At 42.2% G+C, this 17,875-nt stretch overlaps 1 protein-coding gene across 4 annotated transcripts in view; it reads right to left on the bottom strand.

Annotated features, from left to right (window-relative positions):
• ccnjl (cyclin J-like) overlaps positions 1 to 17,168 on the bottom strand; it is a 33,498-nt gene extending 16,330 nt beyond the window's left edge. Inside the window, exons 1-3 of one of the 4 annotated variants that reach the window (XM_035755339.2) lie at positions 16,890 to 17,168; positions 16,173 to 16,274; positions 9,577 to 9,787 (exon numbers count right to left, since the gene is read on the bottom strand). In XM_035755339.2, coding sequence (XP_035611232.1) covers positions 9,577 to 9,787; positions 16,173 to 16,241 — 280 coding nt within the window. In that variant the 5' untranslated portion in view covers positions 16,242 to 16,274; positions 16,890 to 17,168. Of the gene's footprint in view, positions 1 to 9,576; positions 9,788 to 16,172; positions 16,275 to 16,382; positions 16,524 to 16,629; positions 16,861 to 16,889 lie in introns of those variants that run through there. The other 3 variants (XM_035755337.2, XM_035755341.2, XM_035755338.2) reach the window with 3 other exon arrangements.
• Between the last annotated feature and the right edge of the window lie 707 nt (positions 17,169 to 17,875).

The raw sequence follows: 17,875 nt of genomic DNA, 5'->3' as shown, positions 1-17,875 counted from the left end.
TTTGTTTGTGAAATAGGAAGCAGATCCGAGATTTAATTCTGGATTGGAGGTGCTTAATGTGAGTCTGGGAGGAGAGTTTACAGTCTAGCCAGACACCTAGGTATTTGTAGTTGTCCACATATTGTAAGTCAGAACCGTGCAGAGTAGTGATGCTAGACAGGTGGGAGGGTGCGGGCAGTAATCGGTTGAAGAGCATGCATTTAGTTTTACTAGCATTTAAGAGCAGTTGGAGGCCACGGAAGGAGTGTTGTATGGCATTGAAGCTCCCCTGGAGGTTTGTTAACACAGTGTCGAAGGAAGGGCAAGAAGAATGGTGTCGTCTGCATAGGAGGTGGATCAGAGAATCACAAGCAGCAAAAGCGACATCATTGAAAAATACAGAGAAAAGAGTCGGCCCGAGAATTGAACTCTGTGGCACCCCCATAGAGACTGCCAGAGATCCGGACAAGAGGTCCTCCAATTTGACACACTGAACTATCTGAGAAGTAGTTAGTGAACCAGGGGAGGCAGTCATTTGAGAAACCAAGGCTATCGAGTCAGCCGATAAGAATGTGGTGATTGACAGAGTTAATCGATGGTGGTTATGGTATCGTTTAGGACCTTGAACGTGGCTGAGGTGCACCCATGACCAGCTCGGAAACCAGATTGCATAGCGGAGAATCGGTGGGACGAAATGGTCGGTGATCTGTTTGTTAACTTGGATTTGAAGACTTTAGAAAAGGCAGGGCAGGATGGATATAGGTCTATAACAGTTTGGGTCTAGAGTTTCTCCCCTTTGAAGAGAGGGATGACAGCAGCAGCTTTCCAATCTTTGGGGATCTCAGACAATACGAGCGAGGTTGAACAGGATAGTTATAGGGGTTGCAATAATTGCGGCGGATAATTTTTAGAAAGAGAGGGTCCAGATCTTGCAGTTCTTTCAGAACATCAGCTATCTGGATTTGGGCAAGTTGCTGCAGGGGGGTGCAGAGTTGTTGGCTGGGTTAGGGGTAGCCAGGTGGAAAGCATGGCCAGCCGTAGAAAAATGCTTATTGAAAATATCGATTATCGTAAATTTATTGGTGGCGACAGTGTTTCTTAGCCTCAGTGCAGTGGGCAGCTGGGAGGAGGTGCTCCAAAACCTTTTGGAAATTGTGCTACAGGATGCAAATCTCTGTTTGAAAAAGCTAGCCTTTGCTTTCCTAACTGACTGTGTATATTGGTTCCTAACTTCCCTGAAAAGTTGCATATCGTGGAGACTATTCGATGCTAATGCAGTACGCCACAGGATGTTTTTGTACTGGTCAAGGTCAGTCAAGTCTGGAGTGAAGTCGGAAGTTTACATACATTTAGGTTGGAGTCATTAAAACTAGTTTTTACACCACTCCACAAATTTCTTGTTAAAACTTCTCTAGGGTAGGGGGCACTATTTTCACCTCTGGTGAAATTAGGGAGTAAGATCAATCTGAATGACTGTATCCTAAAGTGTCACAGAGCTTTTTCATGTCCAATCCCGAGAGTGCGCCTTTCTTATTTACCTTTTATGTTGACAACGTTATTGTCCGGTTTAAATATTTATCGATTATTTAGACTAAAAACAACCTGAGGATTGAATATAAACATCGTTTGACATGTTTCTTTACATGTGACCTTTACAGATACAATTTGGATTTTTGTCTGCCTGCTGTGACTGCGTTAGAGCCTGTGGATTACTGAAGAAAACGTGCGAACAAAACAGGTTTTTGGATATAAAGACAGACTTTATCGAACAAACGTTCTGAAATCTGACACCGTGGTTGGATTCACAAGAAGTTCATCTTTAAACCTATGTATAACACTTGTATGTTTTCTGAATTTTTATAATCAGTATTTCTGTTTCTGAATTTGGCGCTCTGCAATTTCCATGGATATTGGTCAGGTGGGACGCTACCGGTTTTAACAAACTATAGTTTTGGCAAGTCGGTTTAGGCATCTACTTTGTGCATGACAAGTCAGTTTCCCAACAATTGTTTACAGACAGATTATTTCACTGTATCACAATTCCAGTGGGTCAGAAGTTTACATACATTAAGTTGACTGTGCCTTTAAACAGCTTGGAAAATTCCAGAAAATTATGTCATGGCTTTAGAAGCTTCTAATAGGCTTATTGACATCATTTGAGTCAATTGGAGGTGTACATGTGGATGTATTTCAAAGCCTACATTATGGGAAAATCAAAATGAATTTTTACAGACCTCCACAAGTCTTGATCATCCTTATGAGCAATTTCCAAACGCCTGAAGGTACCATGTTCATCTGTACAAACAATAGTATGCAAGTATAAACACCATGGGACCACGCAGCCGTCATACCGCTCAGGAAGGAGACGCGTTCTGTCTCCTAGAGATGAAAGTGCAAATCAATCCCAGAACAGCAGCAAAGGGCGTTTTGAAGATGCTGGAGTATACAGGTACAAAAGTATCTAAAAGTATCCACAGTAAAACGGGTCCCATATCGACATAACCTGAAAAGCCGCTCAGCAAGGAAGAAGCAACTGCTCCAAAACTGCCATAAAAAAGCCAGACTACGGTTTGCAACTGCACATGAGGACAAAGATGTTTTTATTTATTTATTTATTTTTTAGAAATTTCCTCTGGTCTGATAAAACCAAAATAGAACTGTTTGGCCATAATGACCATTGTTCTCTTTGGAGGAAAAAGCGGGAGGCTTGCAAGCCAAAGAACACCATACCAACCGTGAAGCACGGGGGTGGCAGAATCACGCAGGCGTCCCATCTAGAGCTCTGGAAATGCAAATGCGCTACGCTAAATGCTAATAGTATTAGTTAAAACTCAAACGTTCATTAAAATACACATGCAGGGTATTGAATTAAAGCTACACTCGTTGTGAATCCAGGCAACAAGTCAGATTTTTAAAATGCTTTTCGGCGAAAGCATGAGAAGCTATTATCTGATAGCATGTAACACCCCAAAAGACCCGCAGGGGACGTAAACAAAATAATTAGCATAGTCGTCGCTACACAAACCGCACAAATAAAATACAAAACATTCATTACCTTTGACCATCTTCTTTGTTGGCACTCCTAGATGTCCCATAATCACTATTGGGTCTTTTTTTTTTATTAAATCGGTCCATATATAGCCTAGATATCGATCTATAAAGACTGTGATAAACGTAAAAAAATAGCGTTTCATAACGTAACGTCATTTCTTTAAATTCAAAAAGTCGACGATAAACTTTCACAAAACACTTTGAAATACTTTTGTAATGCAACTTTAGGTATTAGTACACGTTAATAAGCGATAACATTCATCAGGAGGCGATGTCAATTCTATAGGTGTCCGTCTCGAAAACGTGTCTGGAGAGAGCTCGACCAAAACATCCGGTCGGAGACCGGAGGGAATCGATTCCCTTGATTCGGTTAGACCAAGAATCAAAGCTGAATCAAATGACAAGACTCTAGACAACGTGTGGAAGCTGTAGGCACTGCAACCTCTGCCTCATTTAATTCGGTTCACTTTGAACAATTCCTGGAAGTAGCGCAAGGATATTTATTTCCATTTTCAGTGATCAGATTTTCCTGCGCTTTTCGATGAAACGCACGTTCTGTTATAGTCACAGCCGTGATTTAACCAGTTTTATAAACGTCTGAGTGTTTTCTATCCACACATACTAATCATATGCATATACTATATTCCTGGCCTGAGTAGCAGGGCGCTGAAATGTTGCGCGATTTTTAACAGAATGTTCGAAAAAGTAGAGGGTCGACTTAACAGGTTAAAGAATAACCAGGCATCTTCTACTGACGGGATGAGGTCAATATCCTTCCAGGATTACCCGGGCCAGGTCGATTAGAAAGGCCTGCTCGCTGAAGTGTTTTAGGGAGTGTTTGACAGTGATGAGGGGTGGTCTTTTGACAGCGGACCCATTACGGATGCAGGCAATGAGGCAGTGATCGCTGAGATCCTGGTTGAAGACAGCAGAGGTGTATTTAGAGGGCAGGGTTGTCAAGATGATATCTATGAGGGTGCCCGTATTTACGGATCTATGGTTGTACCTGGTAGGTTCCTTGATAATTTGTATGAGATTGATGGCATCTAGATTAGATTGTAGGATGTCCGGGGTGTTAAGCATATCGCAGTTTAGGTCATCTAACAGTACGAACTCTGAAGATAAATGGGGGGCAATCAATTGACACATGGAGTCCATGGCACAGCTGGGGCCTGAGGGGGGGTCTATAACAAGAGGCAACAGTGAGATATTTATTTCTGCAATGGTGGAATTTATAAAAGTAGAAGCTTGAACTGTTTGGGCACAGACCTGGATAGCATGACAGAACTCAGCAGACTATATCTGCAGAAGATTGTGACTCCACCCCCTTTGGCAGCTCTATCTTGGCGGAAACGTTTGTAGTTGGGGATGGAAATTTCAGAATTTTTGGTGGTCTTCCTAAGCCAGGATTCAGACACGGCTAGGACAGTATGGTTGGTGGAGTGTACTAAAGCAGTGAATAAAACAAACTTAGGGAGGAGGCTTCTGATGTTAACATGCATGAAACCAAGGCTTTTATGGTTACAGAAGTCAACAAATGATAGCGCCTGGGGAATAGGTGTGGTACTGGGGTCTACAGGGCCTGGGTTAACCTCTACATCACCAGAGGAACAGAGGATGAGTAGGATATGGGTACGGCTAAAGAACTGGTTGTCTTGTGCATTGGGAACAGAGAATTAAAGGAGCAGATTTCTGGGCGTAGTAGAATAGATTCACACCTTAATGTACAGACAAGGGTATTGTAGGATGTGAGTACAGTGGAGGTAAACCCCCTTATAGGTAGGCCTAAAGGTTTTTAGGAAAAATAACCCAATCAAAACGGAAAGCTCCTTGAAAGTTGGAATATGCCAGGCCTAGATAATAGAACAAAAATGAAGGATTCCTAAAAATATCAGCTTTTTTTGTTTATAAATACTTTGCTACAATGACACAATTAGCTACCCACCTCATTCCTTCCTTTCAGTATGTGGGCGTAGTAAGTACACCATCATGCTTTCGAGATATGAGTCTTTTCAGATTCCACAATGATTATTTAGTTGTGGACATTACATCAGCGCACTCCCTCTCTGGCTCCTCATCCTTGTTGGTCACCTTGATTTTGCACCTGTGTGTTTGATCAGTTTCTTAATGGCAATATTTAGCAAACTCCATGACAGTAGCTAAAGCAAGGGGCACACAAGTAGACTACAAATGCATGTTGGGCCGGGCATGCTCTGAGCTCGTGAACTGAGCACTACTGGAGCAAAAGAAGGTCTACACTCCAGCCTTTGGGAATTATTATTATAAGTTATAACTTTCAAATTTTTCGACAGCGAGAATGAATGGTCCTAGTCAAGGAACAATAGAGGCCTGGACAAATATACTTGACTCTAAAGAATAATCTCAGCTAAAGCCTAACACATAAAAATAAACCATTTATAAAGCCCAACACATACATAGTGGCAAGAAAAAGTATGTGAACCTTTTGAAATTACCTGGATTTCTGCATAAATTAGTCAGAAAATTTGATCTGACCTTCATCTTAGTCACAACAATAGATGAACACAGTGTGCTTAAACTAATAACACACAAATTATTGTATTTTTCTTGTCTATATTGAATATATCATTTAAACATTTCCAGTGTAGGTTGGAAAAAGTATGTGAGCTCCTAGGCTAATGAAAAAGCTCATTGGAGTCAGGAGTCAGCTGACCTGTGCCCTATAAAAATTTAAATAAATTTGTTTGCTATTCACAAGAAGCATTGCCTAATGTGAACCATGCCTCAAACAAAAGATATCTCAGAAGACCTAAGATTAAGAATTGTCGACTTGCATTAAGCTGCAAAGGGGTTGTGGAGAGATTGAGAAATTTCATAACTGTTGCTACTCTCCCTAGGAGTGGGCGTCCTGCAAAAATGACTGTAAGAGAACAGAGCAGAATGCTCAATGAGGTTAAGAAGAATCCTAGTGTCAGCTAAAGCCTTACAGAAATCTCTGGAACATGCTAACATCTCTGTTGACGAGTCTATGATATTCAAAACACTAAACAAGTGTTCATGGGAGGACACCACGGAAGAAGCCACTGCAATCCAAAAGAAACATTGCTGCACGTCTGAAGTTTGCAATAGAGCACCTGCTTGTTCCACAGAGCTTCTGGCAAAATATTCTGTGGACAGATGAAACTACAGTTGAGTTGTTTGGAAGGAACACACAGCACTGTTTGTGGAGAAAAAAAGGCACATCACAACAACATCAAAATCTCATCCCAACTGTAAAGTATGGTGGAGGGAGCATCATGGTTTGGGGCTGCTTCGCTGCCTCAGGGCCTGGACAGCTTGCTATCATCGACGGAAAAATGAATTCCCAAGTTTATCAAGACATTTTGCAGGAGAATGTTGGGATATCTGTGCACCAATTGAAGCTCAACAGAAGATGGGTGATGCAACAGGACAATGATGCAAAACACAGAAGTAAAGCCAACAGAATGGCTTCAACAGAAGAAAATACACCTTCTGGAGTGGCCCAGTCAGAGTCCTGACCTCAACCCGATTTAAAATGCTGTGGCATGACCCCGAGAGCGGTTCACACCAGACAGCTTAAGAATATTGCTGAAATGAAACAGTTTCGTAAAGATGGTCCAAAATTCCTCCTGACCGTTGTGCAGGTCTGATTCTCAACTACAGAAAACATTTGATTGAGTTTATTGCTGCCAAAGGAGGGTCACCACGTAATTATTTATGTGTACATGGTGTGTTCAATAAAGACACGAAAATGTATAATTGTTTGTGTGTTATTAGTTTAAGCAGACAGTGTGTGTCTATTGTTGTGACTTAGACGAAGATCAGATCAAATTATATGACCAATTTATGCAGAAATCCAGGTAATTCCAAAGGGTTCACATACTTTTTCTTGCCACTGTACCTATTTTCAGTGGTGTAAAGCACTTAATTAATGATACTTAAATAGTTTTCTGGGGGTTTTGACAATTTTTACTTCACTACATTCCTAAAGGAAATAATGTACTTTATACTCCATACATTTTCCCCGAAACTCAAAAGTACTCTTTACATATTGAATGCTTATCAAGAGAACATCCCTGGTCATCCCTACTCCCTCTGATCTGGCGGACTCATTAAACACAAATGCTTCATTTGTAAATTATGTCTGAGTGTTGTAGTGTGCCCCTGACTATCCATAAATAAACAAAAACATTGTGCTGTCTGGTTTCCTTAATATAAGCACTTTGAAATCATTTATTATTTTACTTTTGATACTTGATATTTAAAACCAAATACTTTTAGACTTTTACTGGGTGACTTTCACATTTTCTATTAAAGTATCTTTATAAGTATGACAATTGGGTACTTTTTCCCCCACTGCCTATTTTAATATTTTTTACTTTCTTTGCTTTCAGGACCACAGGGAAGGGGTGGTATGGGGAGGGTTCTCTCTGGTCGCCGGGAGGGGGTGGCTGGTCTGGGGAGTGACTGCAAACCTAGTTGCTTGGTGGGGTGGGAAACATGGTTTCCGGGGGTTGGATTGAAAAATGTTGGCTGGGTGGGGTTGGGGGAGTGGAAGGAGGAGGTTGGGGGTAGAAGCCCACTTATGTTTTCTTTCTTTTCCTGTTTATACTGAATGTATTATGACTTCAACTCTGTATGCACTTGCAGTTTTTTCTTCTTCTTTTGAGTGGCAGCATGAATGAGTGGGTACATGTTTTATAAACTTAAAAAAAAAAGATGTACCTCTACCACCCCCAACATAAAAAAACCCAAATAATAATAATTACTTGGTCAACAAAAATGTTGTTTCACGGCAACGGCAATTATTCCCCGATATAGACAGTCATAAAGTCTACATCTCCATCTATTCTCTAGAAGTCTCCACAAAGCTAATCACTAAGCTAAGGACCCTGGGACTCAACACCTCCCTCTGCAAGTGGATCCTGGTCTTCCCGACGGGCTGCCCCCAGGGGGTAAGGTTAGGCAACAACACATCTGCCAAGCTGATGCTTAACACGGGGACCCGTCAGGGATGCGTGCTTAGTTCCCTCCTGTACTCCCTGTTCACTCCCAAGCACGCCTCCAACACCATTATTAAGTTCGCTGATGACAACGGTGGCAGGCCTGACCACCAAAAACGATGAGACAGCCTATAGGGAGGTCAGAGACCTGGCAGTGTGGTGCCAGGACAACAGCCTCTCCCTCAACATGAACAAGACAAAGGAGATGATCGTGGACTACAGGAAAAGGAGGGCCAAACAGCCCTATATTGACATCGACGGGGCTGTTCAGCGTGTCAAGAATTTCAAGTTCCTTGGTGTCCACATCACCAACAAACTATCATGGTCCAAACACACCAAGAAAGTCGTGAATAGGGCACAACAACACCTATTCCCCCCCAGGAGACTGAAAAGATTTGGCATGGGTCCCCAGATCCTCAAAAAGTTCTACAGCTGCACCATTGAGAGCATCCTGACCGGTTGCATCACCACCTGGTATGGCAACTGCTCGGCATCCGACCATAAGGCGCTACAGAGGGTAGTGCGTACGGCCCAGTACATCACTGGGGCCAAGCTTCCTACTAACCAGGACCTATATACTAGGCGGTGTCTGAGGAAGGCCACAAAAATTGTCAAAGACTTCAGTCTCCCAAGTCAGTGTTCACTCTGCTACCCCACTTCGAGAGGTAACCGGAGCACCAAGTCTAGGCCCAAAAGGCCCCTTAACAGCTTCTACCCCCAAGCCATAAGACTGTTGGACAATTATTAAAATGGCTACCCTAACAATTTGCATTGACCCCCCTTTGTTTTTACACTGCAGCTACTCGCTGTATATTACCTATCCATTGTCACTTTACCCCTACCTACATGTACAAATTACCTCGACTAACCTGTACCCCCACACATTGACTTGGTACTGGTAACTCCTGTATATAGCCTCATTATTGTGTTACTTTTTACTTTAGATTATTTAGTAAATATTTCCTTCAATGCCGTTTAAAAAAATATATCAAGTTTTGGTTAAGGGATTGGAAGTAAGTATTTCTCCGTATTTCAGCGCACGTGACATACAATTTGATTTGATTCTTCTCTCCAACAGCTATAATTACTATGCCGGCAAGGGTTGTGGGTAACGCAGGCCTCATGGTTTGTACACGTGATAAGTTCCCTTGGTGACTGACAGAGGTCTGAGGGACCAGGGGAGGGCATGGCCTCTTAAACACACAGCTGTCACCAAACATGTCTCAGACAAACCACGCAGCTACAGCCACTTAAAGCCCACTATAGGCTGTAGTGCTGCTCACTCTCCCTGCATTCCTTTCCACATAAAAAAAATATATTTTAAAAAACAAAAAACATCTGTAGGGGAAAATGTAGTGGAAAACATTTAAATATAACTTTCTGTAAAAGAGTAAATCAACAACCAAAATCTACTCAAAAAAGGAAGGACATTATAACTGAAGTATCTGAAACCTGTCACTATAATTTGATGCGTACCACAGATACTCCTACTGCTGTTCCATCTTTACCAGATCTATTGTTAGCAGTTCAGTAGCTGACTTACTGGCTAGGAGGAGGCAGGAGAGGGCAATGATGTAGAGCTGGCGGACTGCCACGTCGTAGTGGTCCATGAACAAATCCAGGAGGTAGACGGCCAGGTGGCGAGCCGCTGGGCACAGCTGGTAGCGGTTACTGAGGACAGCCAGCAGGTCAGCAAAGTAACGCCGCATCCCTATCTGAGGAGAGTGGGACTTGTAGGTGGGCAACTTCAGCTCCTGAGGAAAGCAGGTAAACGAGAGGAGACAGGGTGAGAGGGAGTAAGGATATTGCAAACTGCAGAGTTGAATTGCGTATACAGACAAAATACAGCACCGTGTCAGGAGGCATGTGAGAGCATGTGCAAAGAGTCCACTTTCAAATGTCAATCATAGCCAAGAAACTGCAGTCCATTCTTGACCATGGGCCTAAAATATTGCTCAATAAACTCTGTGAAATACACTACATGACCAAAGGCATGTGGACACATGCTCGTCAAATATCTCATTCTAAAATCATTGGCATTAATATAGAGATGGTCTCCCCTTTGCTGCTATAACAGCCTCCACTCTTCTGGGAAGGATTTCCACTAGATGTTGGAACATTGCTGTGGGGACTTGCTTCCATTCAACCACAAGAGCATTAGTGAGGCCGGGCACTGATGTTGGGCGATTAGGCCTGGCTCGCAGTCTGCGTTCCAATTCCTCCCAAAGGTGTTCAATGGGGTTGAGGTCAGGGCTCTGTGCAGGCCAGTCAAGTTCTTCCACACCGATCTTGACAAACCATTTCTGTATGGACCTCGCTTTGTGCACGTGGGCAATGTCAAGCTGAAACAGGAAAGGGTCTTCCCCAAACTGTTGCTACATATATGGAAGCACAGAATCGTCTAGTATGTCATTGTATGCAGTAGCATTAAGATTTCCCTTCACTGGAACTATGGGGCCTAGTCCAAACCATGAAAAACAGCCCCCGACCATTATTCCTCCTTCACCAAACTTTACCGTTGGCATTGGGGCAGGTAGCGTTCTTCTGGCATTCGCCAGATTTGTCCGTCGGACTGCCAGATGGTTTATCACTCCAGAGAACGCGTTTCCACTGCTCCAGATTCCAACGGCAGCGAGCCTTACACCACTCCAGCTGACGCTTGGCATTGCCCATGTAGATCTTAGGCTTCTGTGCGGATGCTCGGCAATGGAATCCCATTTCATGAAGCTCCCGACAAACAGTTCTTGTTCTGACGTTGCTTCCAGGGGAAGTTTGGAACTCGGTAGTGTTGCAACCGAGGACAGACATTTTACGTACTATGCACTTCAGCACTCCCATTCTGTGAGCTTGTGTGGCCTACCGCTTCGCAGCTGAGCCATTACTGCTCCTAGACTTTTCCACTTCACAATAATATCACTTACAGTTGACCGGGACAGCTCTAGCAGGGCAGACATTTGACAAACTGACTTGTTGGAAAGGAGGCATCCTATGACAGTGCCACATTGAAAGTCACTGAGCTCTTCAGTAAGGCCATTCTACTGACAATATTTGTCTATGGAGATTGCACGGCTGTGTGCTCATTTTTTATACACCTGTCAGCAACAGGTGTGGCTGAAATAGTCGAATCCACTAATTTGAAGCGGTTACTTTTGTGTACTTTTGTGTTGCTTCGTTTGTTGCCGCTCTGCTTATTGCATTTTCACAATAATGCAGTTCACAAGTGGAACAATAACATTAGTGATTTTCAATTTCCAATTCATTAATAAATTCCCTTCCACAATTCAACAATAATTTTGTGCAAGGGATGTTGATGTTATTAAACCCATCAGAATCTTAGCACCCACTACCCCAGAGTCAGTTTGTCAAATGTCTGCCCTGGTCAACTGTAAATGCTGTTATTGTGAAGTGGAAAAGTCTAGGAGCAACAACGGATCCGCCGCAAGGTGGTAGGCCACATAAGCTCACAGAACAGGACTGCCAAGTGCTGTAGCTCATTTTAAAAAATGAAATTGGTTTCCATGGCCAAGCAGCCACACACACAAGCCTAAGCTCACCATGCGCAATGCTAAGCATCTGCTGGAGTGGTGTAAAGCTTGCTGCCATTGGACTCTGGAGCAGTGGAAACAAGTTCTCTGGGTTTGCCGGATGCCAGGAGAACGCTACCTGCCCGTATGCATAGTGCCAACTGAAAAGTTTGGTGGAGGAGGAATTGCCTTGTGGCTGAATGCAAGTCCCTGCAGCAATGTTCGAACATCTAGTGGAAAGCCTTCCCAGAAGAGTGGAGGCTGTTATAACAGCAAAGGGGGGACCAACTCCATATTAATGCCCATGATTTTGCCATGAGATGTTCAAAGAGCGGGTATCCACATACTTTTAGTCATGTAGTGTACAACCCAGCAGAAAAAAAAACTGTCTTCTTGCAGAGAAGTGCTATTAATACATTGAACATCCTTCGGTGATTAGACGACAGAGGTAAAGGCCTCCATAGCAACAGTCAGTGGGAAAGAATGGTTTGTGCATCAAGCTCTCATAAAACACCATGCCCTTGTGCAGGGGTAGAACGAGTATTGAAATGTCCTACCCATATGTCGTAATATCTAATAATGTAAAGTTTCTGTCTCAAAAGATCATACATATACTTTTTTTAATTTGTAGAATTGTGTGGCGATTTCCGTCTGTCCATGTTGCAGAGATCAGCACAGCAGGGCCGCCAGCAAACGTGTGTTGAACTGGCTTCTGCCCCAGCACTTAATTTGGTTTAATAAAAAATAGACACAAAAGTATTGAAAAAAAAAGGGACAAAGCACAATTGTTTAGACTACTGGTATGAACGTTTTTACAAAATTGGGACATTAACTTTTAGAAAAAAATTCCCCTAACCGAAAAAAGTTGTTTTTTCTTCCACAAAACGTAAATCACAGTGCAGTTATCACAGAACTACCACCAACAGGCCTCGGACATCTTAATAAAGGGAAACATAAAAAATTGACAAATACTTTACGCAACAATGGTGTTACGTTAGTAGGAAATGTGCATCTTTAAAATGATTTGCCACGGATATAAATAAGCACTCTGTATGTCATTGTCATTAAGTTGGAAAAATTCTGTGCTCCTATCGAGTCTTCTGCTGCACTTTGCTTTTAGCCGACCAAAACGTTAGAATGTAGCGATCCGTGCTTTGGAAACATGATGAAGAACAGACTGACTGCTGGGAACATGTCTACAACTTCATCAGCAAGCTGTCAAACTATCGTAAATAAGTTACAAACTGAAGCTACACGCTGTTTATCAGTGCACAACATCAGATAGCTAGCAAAATTTGATCCCTGTGTTTGTCAGCGAAGCGAGCTAGCAACAGGCAGCTGATGAAGTCACTGGTGACTGATATACCTTAGCAATAAAGCCCGGGGGGGTGTGGTATATGGCCAATATACTATGGCTATGGGCTGTTCTTACTCAAAACACAACGAGGAGTGCCTGGATACAGCCCTTAGCCGTGGTATATTGGCCATAAACCACAAACCCCCAAGGTGTCTTATTGCTATTATAAACTGATTTCCAATGTAATTAGAGCAGTAAAAAGAAATGTTTGTCATACCCGTGATATATGGCCTGATATAACACGACTGTGAGCCAATCAGCATTCAGTGCTCAAACCACCCAGTTTATAATTGTACATATACAGCAGTAGAGCGATGTCTTGTGCACATTCAATTTTATAAATTTTCCTCATGATTTGTCAACTCGTGCTCAATTAATCTGTGCTTCAGTCTGATCAACTGTAGGGTACTGATAACAAACCACAGCTGCAGGTAGCCTAGAGAAGCCTATGTAATCTGATCCCCTCTGGCCAGGGGAAACCGAAGCAGTAACATCATGCATTTATAGCCTAAGCTATGTACTGTAATTATAGCCTAAAACAGGCTCATTTATTTGTGCTAATAGAAAACGTGAATGTGACGAAATTTGGTTTATATTCAAACGTTGGGTGGCTAGGCTACCTAGGACTTTTCAATCCCAAACTAGACTGGACTTGATGACTGGAATTAATTAATCAACACCATAGTGATGACATACTGTGTGAGTAACTTTTCAATTACAGATGCAAAGGCCTACAAGATGCAAGCCTGCGTAAAGCAAGCTCAGACCTGTTAGTTCTATTGTTCAATCGCAGTTCTTGTCTCTTTGTACGTGTAAAGGACCCCCCCCCATTTAGTTTAGTTTTAAAATAGAAGTCATATGAACAAGTACAAGGTTGCTGCAGCTTGACAGGGTTTAAACATTCAAAGCAATTTTTTAAAAAGGGTGGAGAGAGTACTGAGATATCCTACTCAAGAAGAAGTACTGTTATTTATATACAATTTTACTCAAGTAAAATGACTGACTTTCAAAATTCCTCAAAAACGTACAAGTACTCGGAAAAACTAGTCAATTTCAGTAACAAGAGCAGTTGTAATGGGTTACTTTACACTGTCCCTGTGGTAAAATCACCTGGTTTTAGCGCTTATTCATCCATTTGCTGTAGTATTTATTCAGTGAAGAAAATGCTATATGTGTGGTTTCGCCTGTCATATTATATTTCTGAATAGCTGGTGATAAAATCAGATCTGGCCAGCATGTAGATTTTTTCAAACTAGGGTGGTGTGTCAACATCAAAGCTCTGGAGATTGCATTCCGTCACGATGAACAAGGAATGTCAGCATAAAGTCCTACATCACTTCAGCCCCATTATCTGTCGCTGTTTTAGGTCAATGTGTTTAGCTATTGGATAACAGGCAGGACGAGAGAGACTTCATATCTGTACTGAACAAAAATATAAAAACAACATGCAGCAATTTCAATGATTTTACTGAGTTACACTTCACATAAGGAAACCAGTAAATTTAAATAAATTAATTTGGCCCTAATCTATGGATTTCACATGACTGAGCAAGGGTGTAGCCAGGCATAGGCCCACCCACTTGGGAGCCAGGCCCAGCCAATCAAACTGAGTTTTCCCCCCCAACTGTGCTTTATTGCAGACAGAAATACTACTCAGTTTCATCAGCTGTCAGGATGGCTGGACTCAGACAATCCCACAGGTGAAGAAGCTGAATGTTGAGGTCCTGGACTGGCAAGGTTAAACGTGGTGGTCGCTGGTTGTGAGGCTGCTCGGATATACTGACAAATTCTCTAACACGACGTTGGAGGCAGCTTATAGTGGAGAAATGAACATTCAATTCTCTGGCAACAGCTCTGGTGGACACTCCACACTCCTTCAAAACTTGAGACATCTGTGGCATTGTGTTGTGGCCTTTTATTGTCCCCAGAACAAGGCTTTCTGGGATCTTTTATTTCAACTCATGAAACATGGCACCAATACTATGCATGTTGCGTTTATATTTTTGTTCAGTATAATAATGTTGAGTCTTTGGCAAGAGAGCATTACTGGAATCAGGATAAAAGCAAATGCTCCACATACAGACAAAGAGCTTCCACTTAGCAGTTCCTACAGGAAGTGGGCATGATATACAGCCGGGCTATAAACAGCCACAAACAGCCAGAGCGAGCCATGTTGGCACATTTCCACAGAGGAACTACGCGGGCCGGCACCCGTGTCTCACTGAGCCATAGCTCTGGCGGGCCTGCTCTAAGTTGGGGCCAAGGCAAGGCCACTGGTACTTTTCAGCTGGCATTTACATAACATTGGCTAACTGTGACGTTACACCTTCTCACAAAGAAGCTGTTTTAATTATGCTGAGGTTGTTGATTCTGCTCTTCACAAAAGTCCTCACAGTCAGCCCTAGCTATGGAACCACAATTTCCCAAGTGTATTCCACAGATATGACAAAACATTTATTTTTACTGCTCTAATTACGTTGGTAACCAGTTTATAATAGCAATAAGGCACCTCGGGGGTTTGTGGTACAAGGCCAATAAACCAGGGCTGTATCCAGGCACGCCGTGTTGCATCATGCATAAGAACAGCCCTTCGCAGTGGTATATTGGCCATATACCACACCCCCTCGGGCCTTATTGCTTAAGTGTAACACACTGGTGTTACAGTCAAAAAGCAGCAGAGTGGAGTAGTCAGGTCCTCCCTAATCCAGTCAACACAGACAAACAACAACCCAACGTTTGCCTAGAACAAACCTCTTCCACCCATCAGAACACAACACAGATCTCCTCTTAGTAGGCATCAGCTCATATGCCCAGCATTTGCTCAAAATAAGCATTGTCAATTTGACAAATTACCATTTAGGACGACCGTTCAATATAATCTCTATTTCAAGACGTTTTGGAGTTTATCATTGTTCACAGATTAAGTGTCAATCCCTGATGGATGGTGGAAATCCTGATCTACAAAATAGAATAACACAATGAGTTAGATAAATGCATCTATGTGTACCATTAACATAAAATGTGTCCCATGCTGTGGAAGAGGTTCTGATAATCAGACAGGGATAACCACCTCAATCGTTACAGGGGGAGGTGACATTTCACACTTTTAGCATCGAAGACAGCAAGGAATAGATGAGCTCGCTACTGGAAATCGTTTTTGTTGTTGTTATGGTATTTGTGTAATTCAACTAAGCACCATGTTTGCTGCGGAAGAAAAAGATTTCAAGAACCATCAAAGAATAAGAATGAGACGTTCACCTTTATTCGTAAAGACTGGTGGATGTCTGCAGCGAGCTGGCTCTTCCACCACTGCCCCTCCCGTTCCATCTTGCCAGTAGTGAGTCGTGCCCACGGTCCACCCTGAGGAAAACATCAAGCAGTGTCCAGAAACTGATTAGATCCCTGTCCAAACGATTCTACATCACTGGTATCATCTCATTCATCATGGCAAATGTAGGGAAAACTGACACGTTTAACTTGAATTGTTGTATGAGTTAATGCGTTATTTCAGTGGTAGCCAAACCATTTGGATTTTGCAGCAAAAATAATGCACTCAAACTGTCATAGTAGTATGTTGGACGTGTGCAGTCATCGAGTTAAGAAACCACCAGGTGCTCTAGCGGACTGCAGTTTATTTCACTAATTAATTAAATTAAATGAATATGTAGGCTACCCTACAACATTAGCCAATCTAAAAAGCAAGCACCTCACTCACAATCGGTATTGCAAAAGGTATGCTAATGTTCAGACACATGTAAATTGTCGGCTTCGTTCACATAAATTGTTACTTGGCTTAATTTACCACGTGTGGCAATTCACCTAACCGCTAGAAAGTTATGAACTACCAATCGGATATTTCTGAGAATTGTTCAACGCAACATGACTGTACAACGGAAACTGATGGAAAGGTTAGTCCACAACGTGCAAAACTAGTTATATGCTGGATTTTTAGGCTAATATCTATTAAAACATTACCTTTCAACCTGCTTTTACCACTGAACACTGCAACACTCCGGAGTCCCCGACCCCTTTGTTTCAGACCAGCCGCAATCTGAGATTAAATCCTTAGCCGACAGTTTCCCAACAGGAAAATATCAGCAAAATAACCAACTCTTAGTTTAATCGTCAAGAACCCACACCTAAAGACCGGGATATTGTGGTTGAATTATGTTTGTTTTTATTTACGCCCCTCTTCATTCGCCCCCTGTGATGTGATCCTCGCTCTCAATGGAACTCGGTCAGACAACTAACCACACGCCGCTCTCCCTTTTAGTATGGAGAAAAACTGGAATGTTCTCTGCATATAAAGATAGCGCCCTCAACTAAAATAATATTGGGGTGGATAATTCTATGTAACATCCATACTTGTAGGCTACATTGTTACAGGATTTGAACTTCGTGTTTTATATTCTGGGGAGATCATGCCTATTTGAAAATACATTAAACGATGGTGGTACAGGTCGTAGGCCTATATGTCTGGACAAATGTATTATAATATGTTTCAATAATAATAATCTATATCCTATTTTTTGTGAACTAGAGGAATTACACCAAAACCTGCATCAGTGTCGCAATGCAATCAGACCATGTATGTAGGACAATGGCATTATAATTCATTATGATTCCACATTATGATTCTTATGCCATTTCTCTGTTTGACCAACAGGTGGCACATTAACTAATCGATGTTTACCATGGATCCATTTTCATCATCCTAGACATACTTTATTGCGTTTTTAGAGAGATACTTTCATGTTATTGCTGAGTAAATGTTCATGTGCGTGTGTGTGTGTGGGGGGGGATTTGTTTGGATTTCTACAACAATAACATACATATTTTCCATGATTGCAGTCTGAAAGGACGAGCGACCCAGTGATCTGTGTGCTTTGGGGACCTTTAACAGAATGTGACTGTTAAAGCCTAAACATTTATGATCTGTAGGGTTATGTATCAGGCATTTT

Source organism: Oncorhynchus keta, chromosome 12 (genome assembly GCF_023373465.1).
Source record: "Oncorhynchus keta strain PuntledgeMale-10-30-2019 chromosome 12, Oket_V2, whole genome shotgun sequence".
Classification (NCBI taxonomy): domain Eukaryota; kingdom Metazoa; phylum Chordata; class Actinopteri; order Salmoniformes; family Salmonidae; genus Oncorhynchus; species Oncorhynchus keta.
Note: the sequence above shows the minus strand (reverse complement) of the source record. Positions and strands in the feature narration are given on the sequence as shown.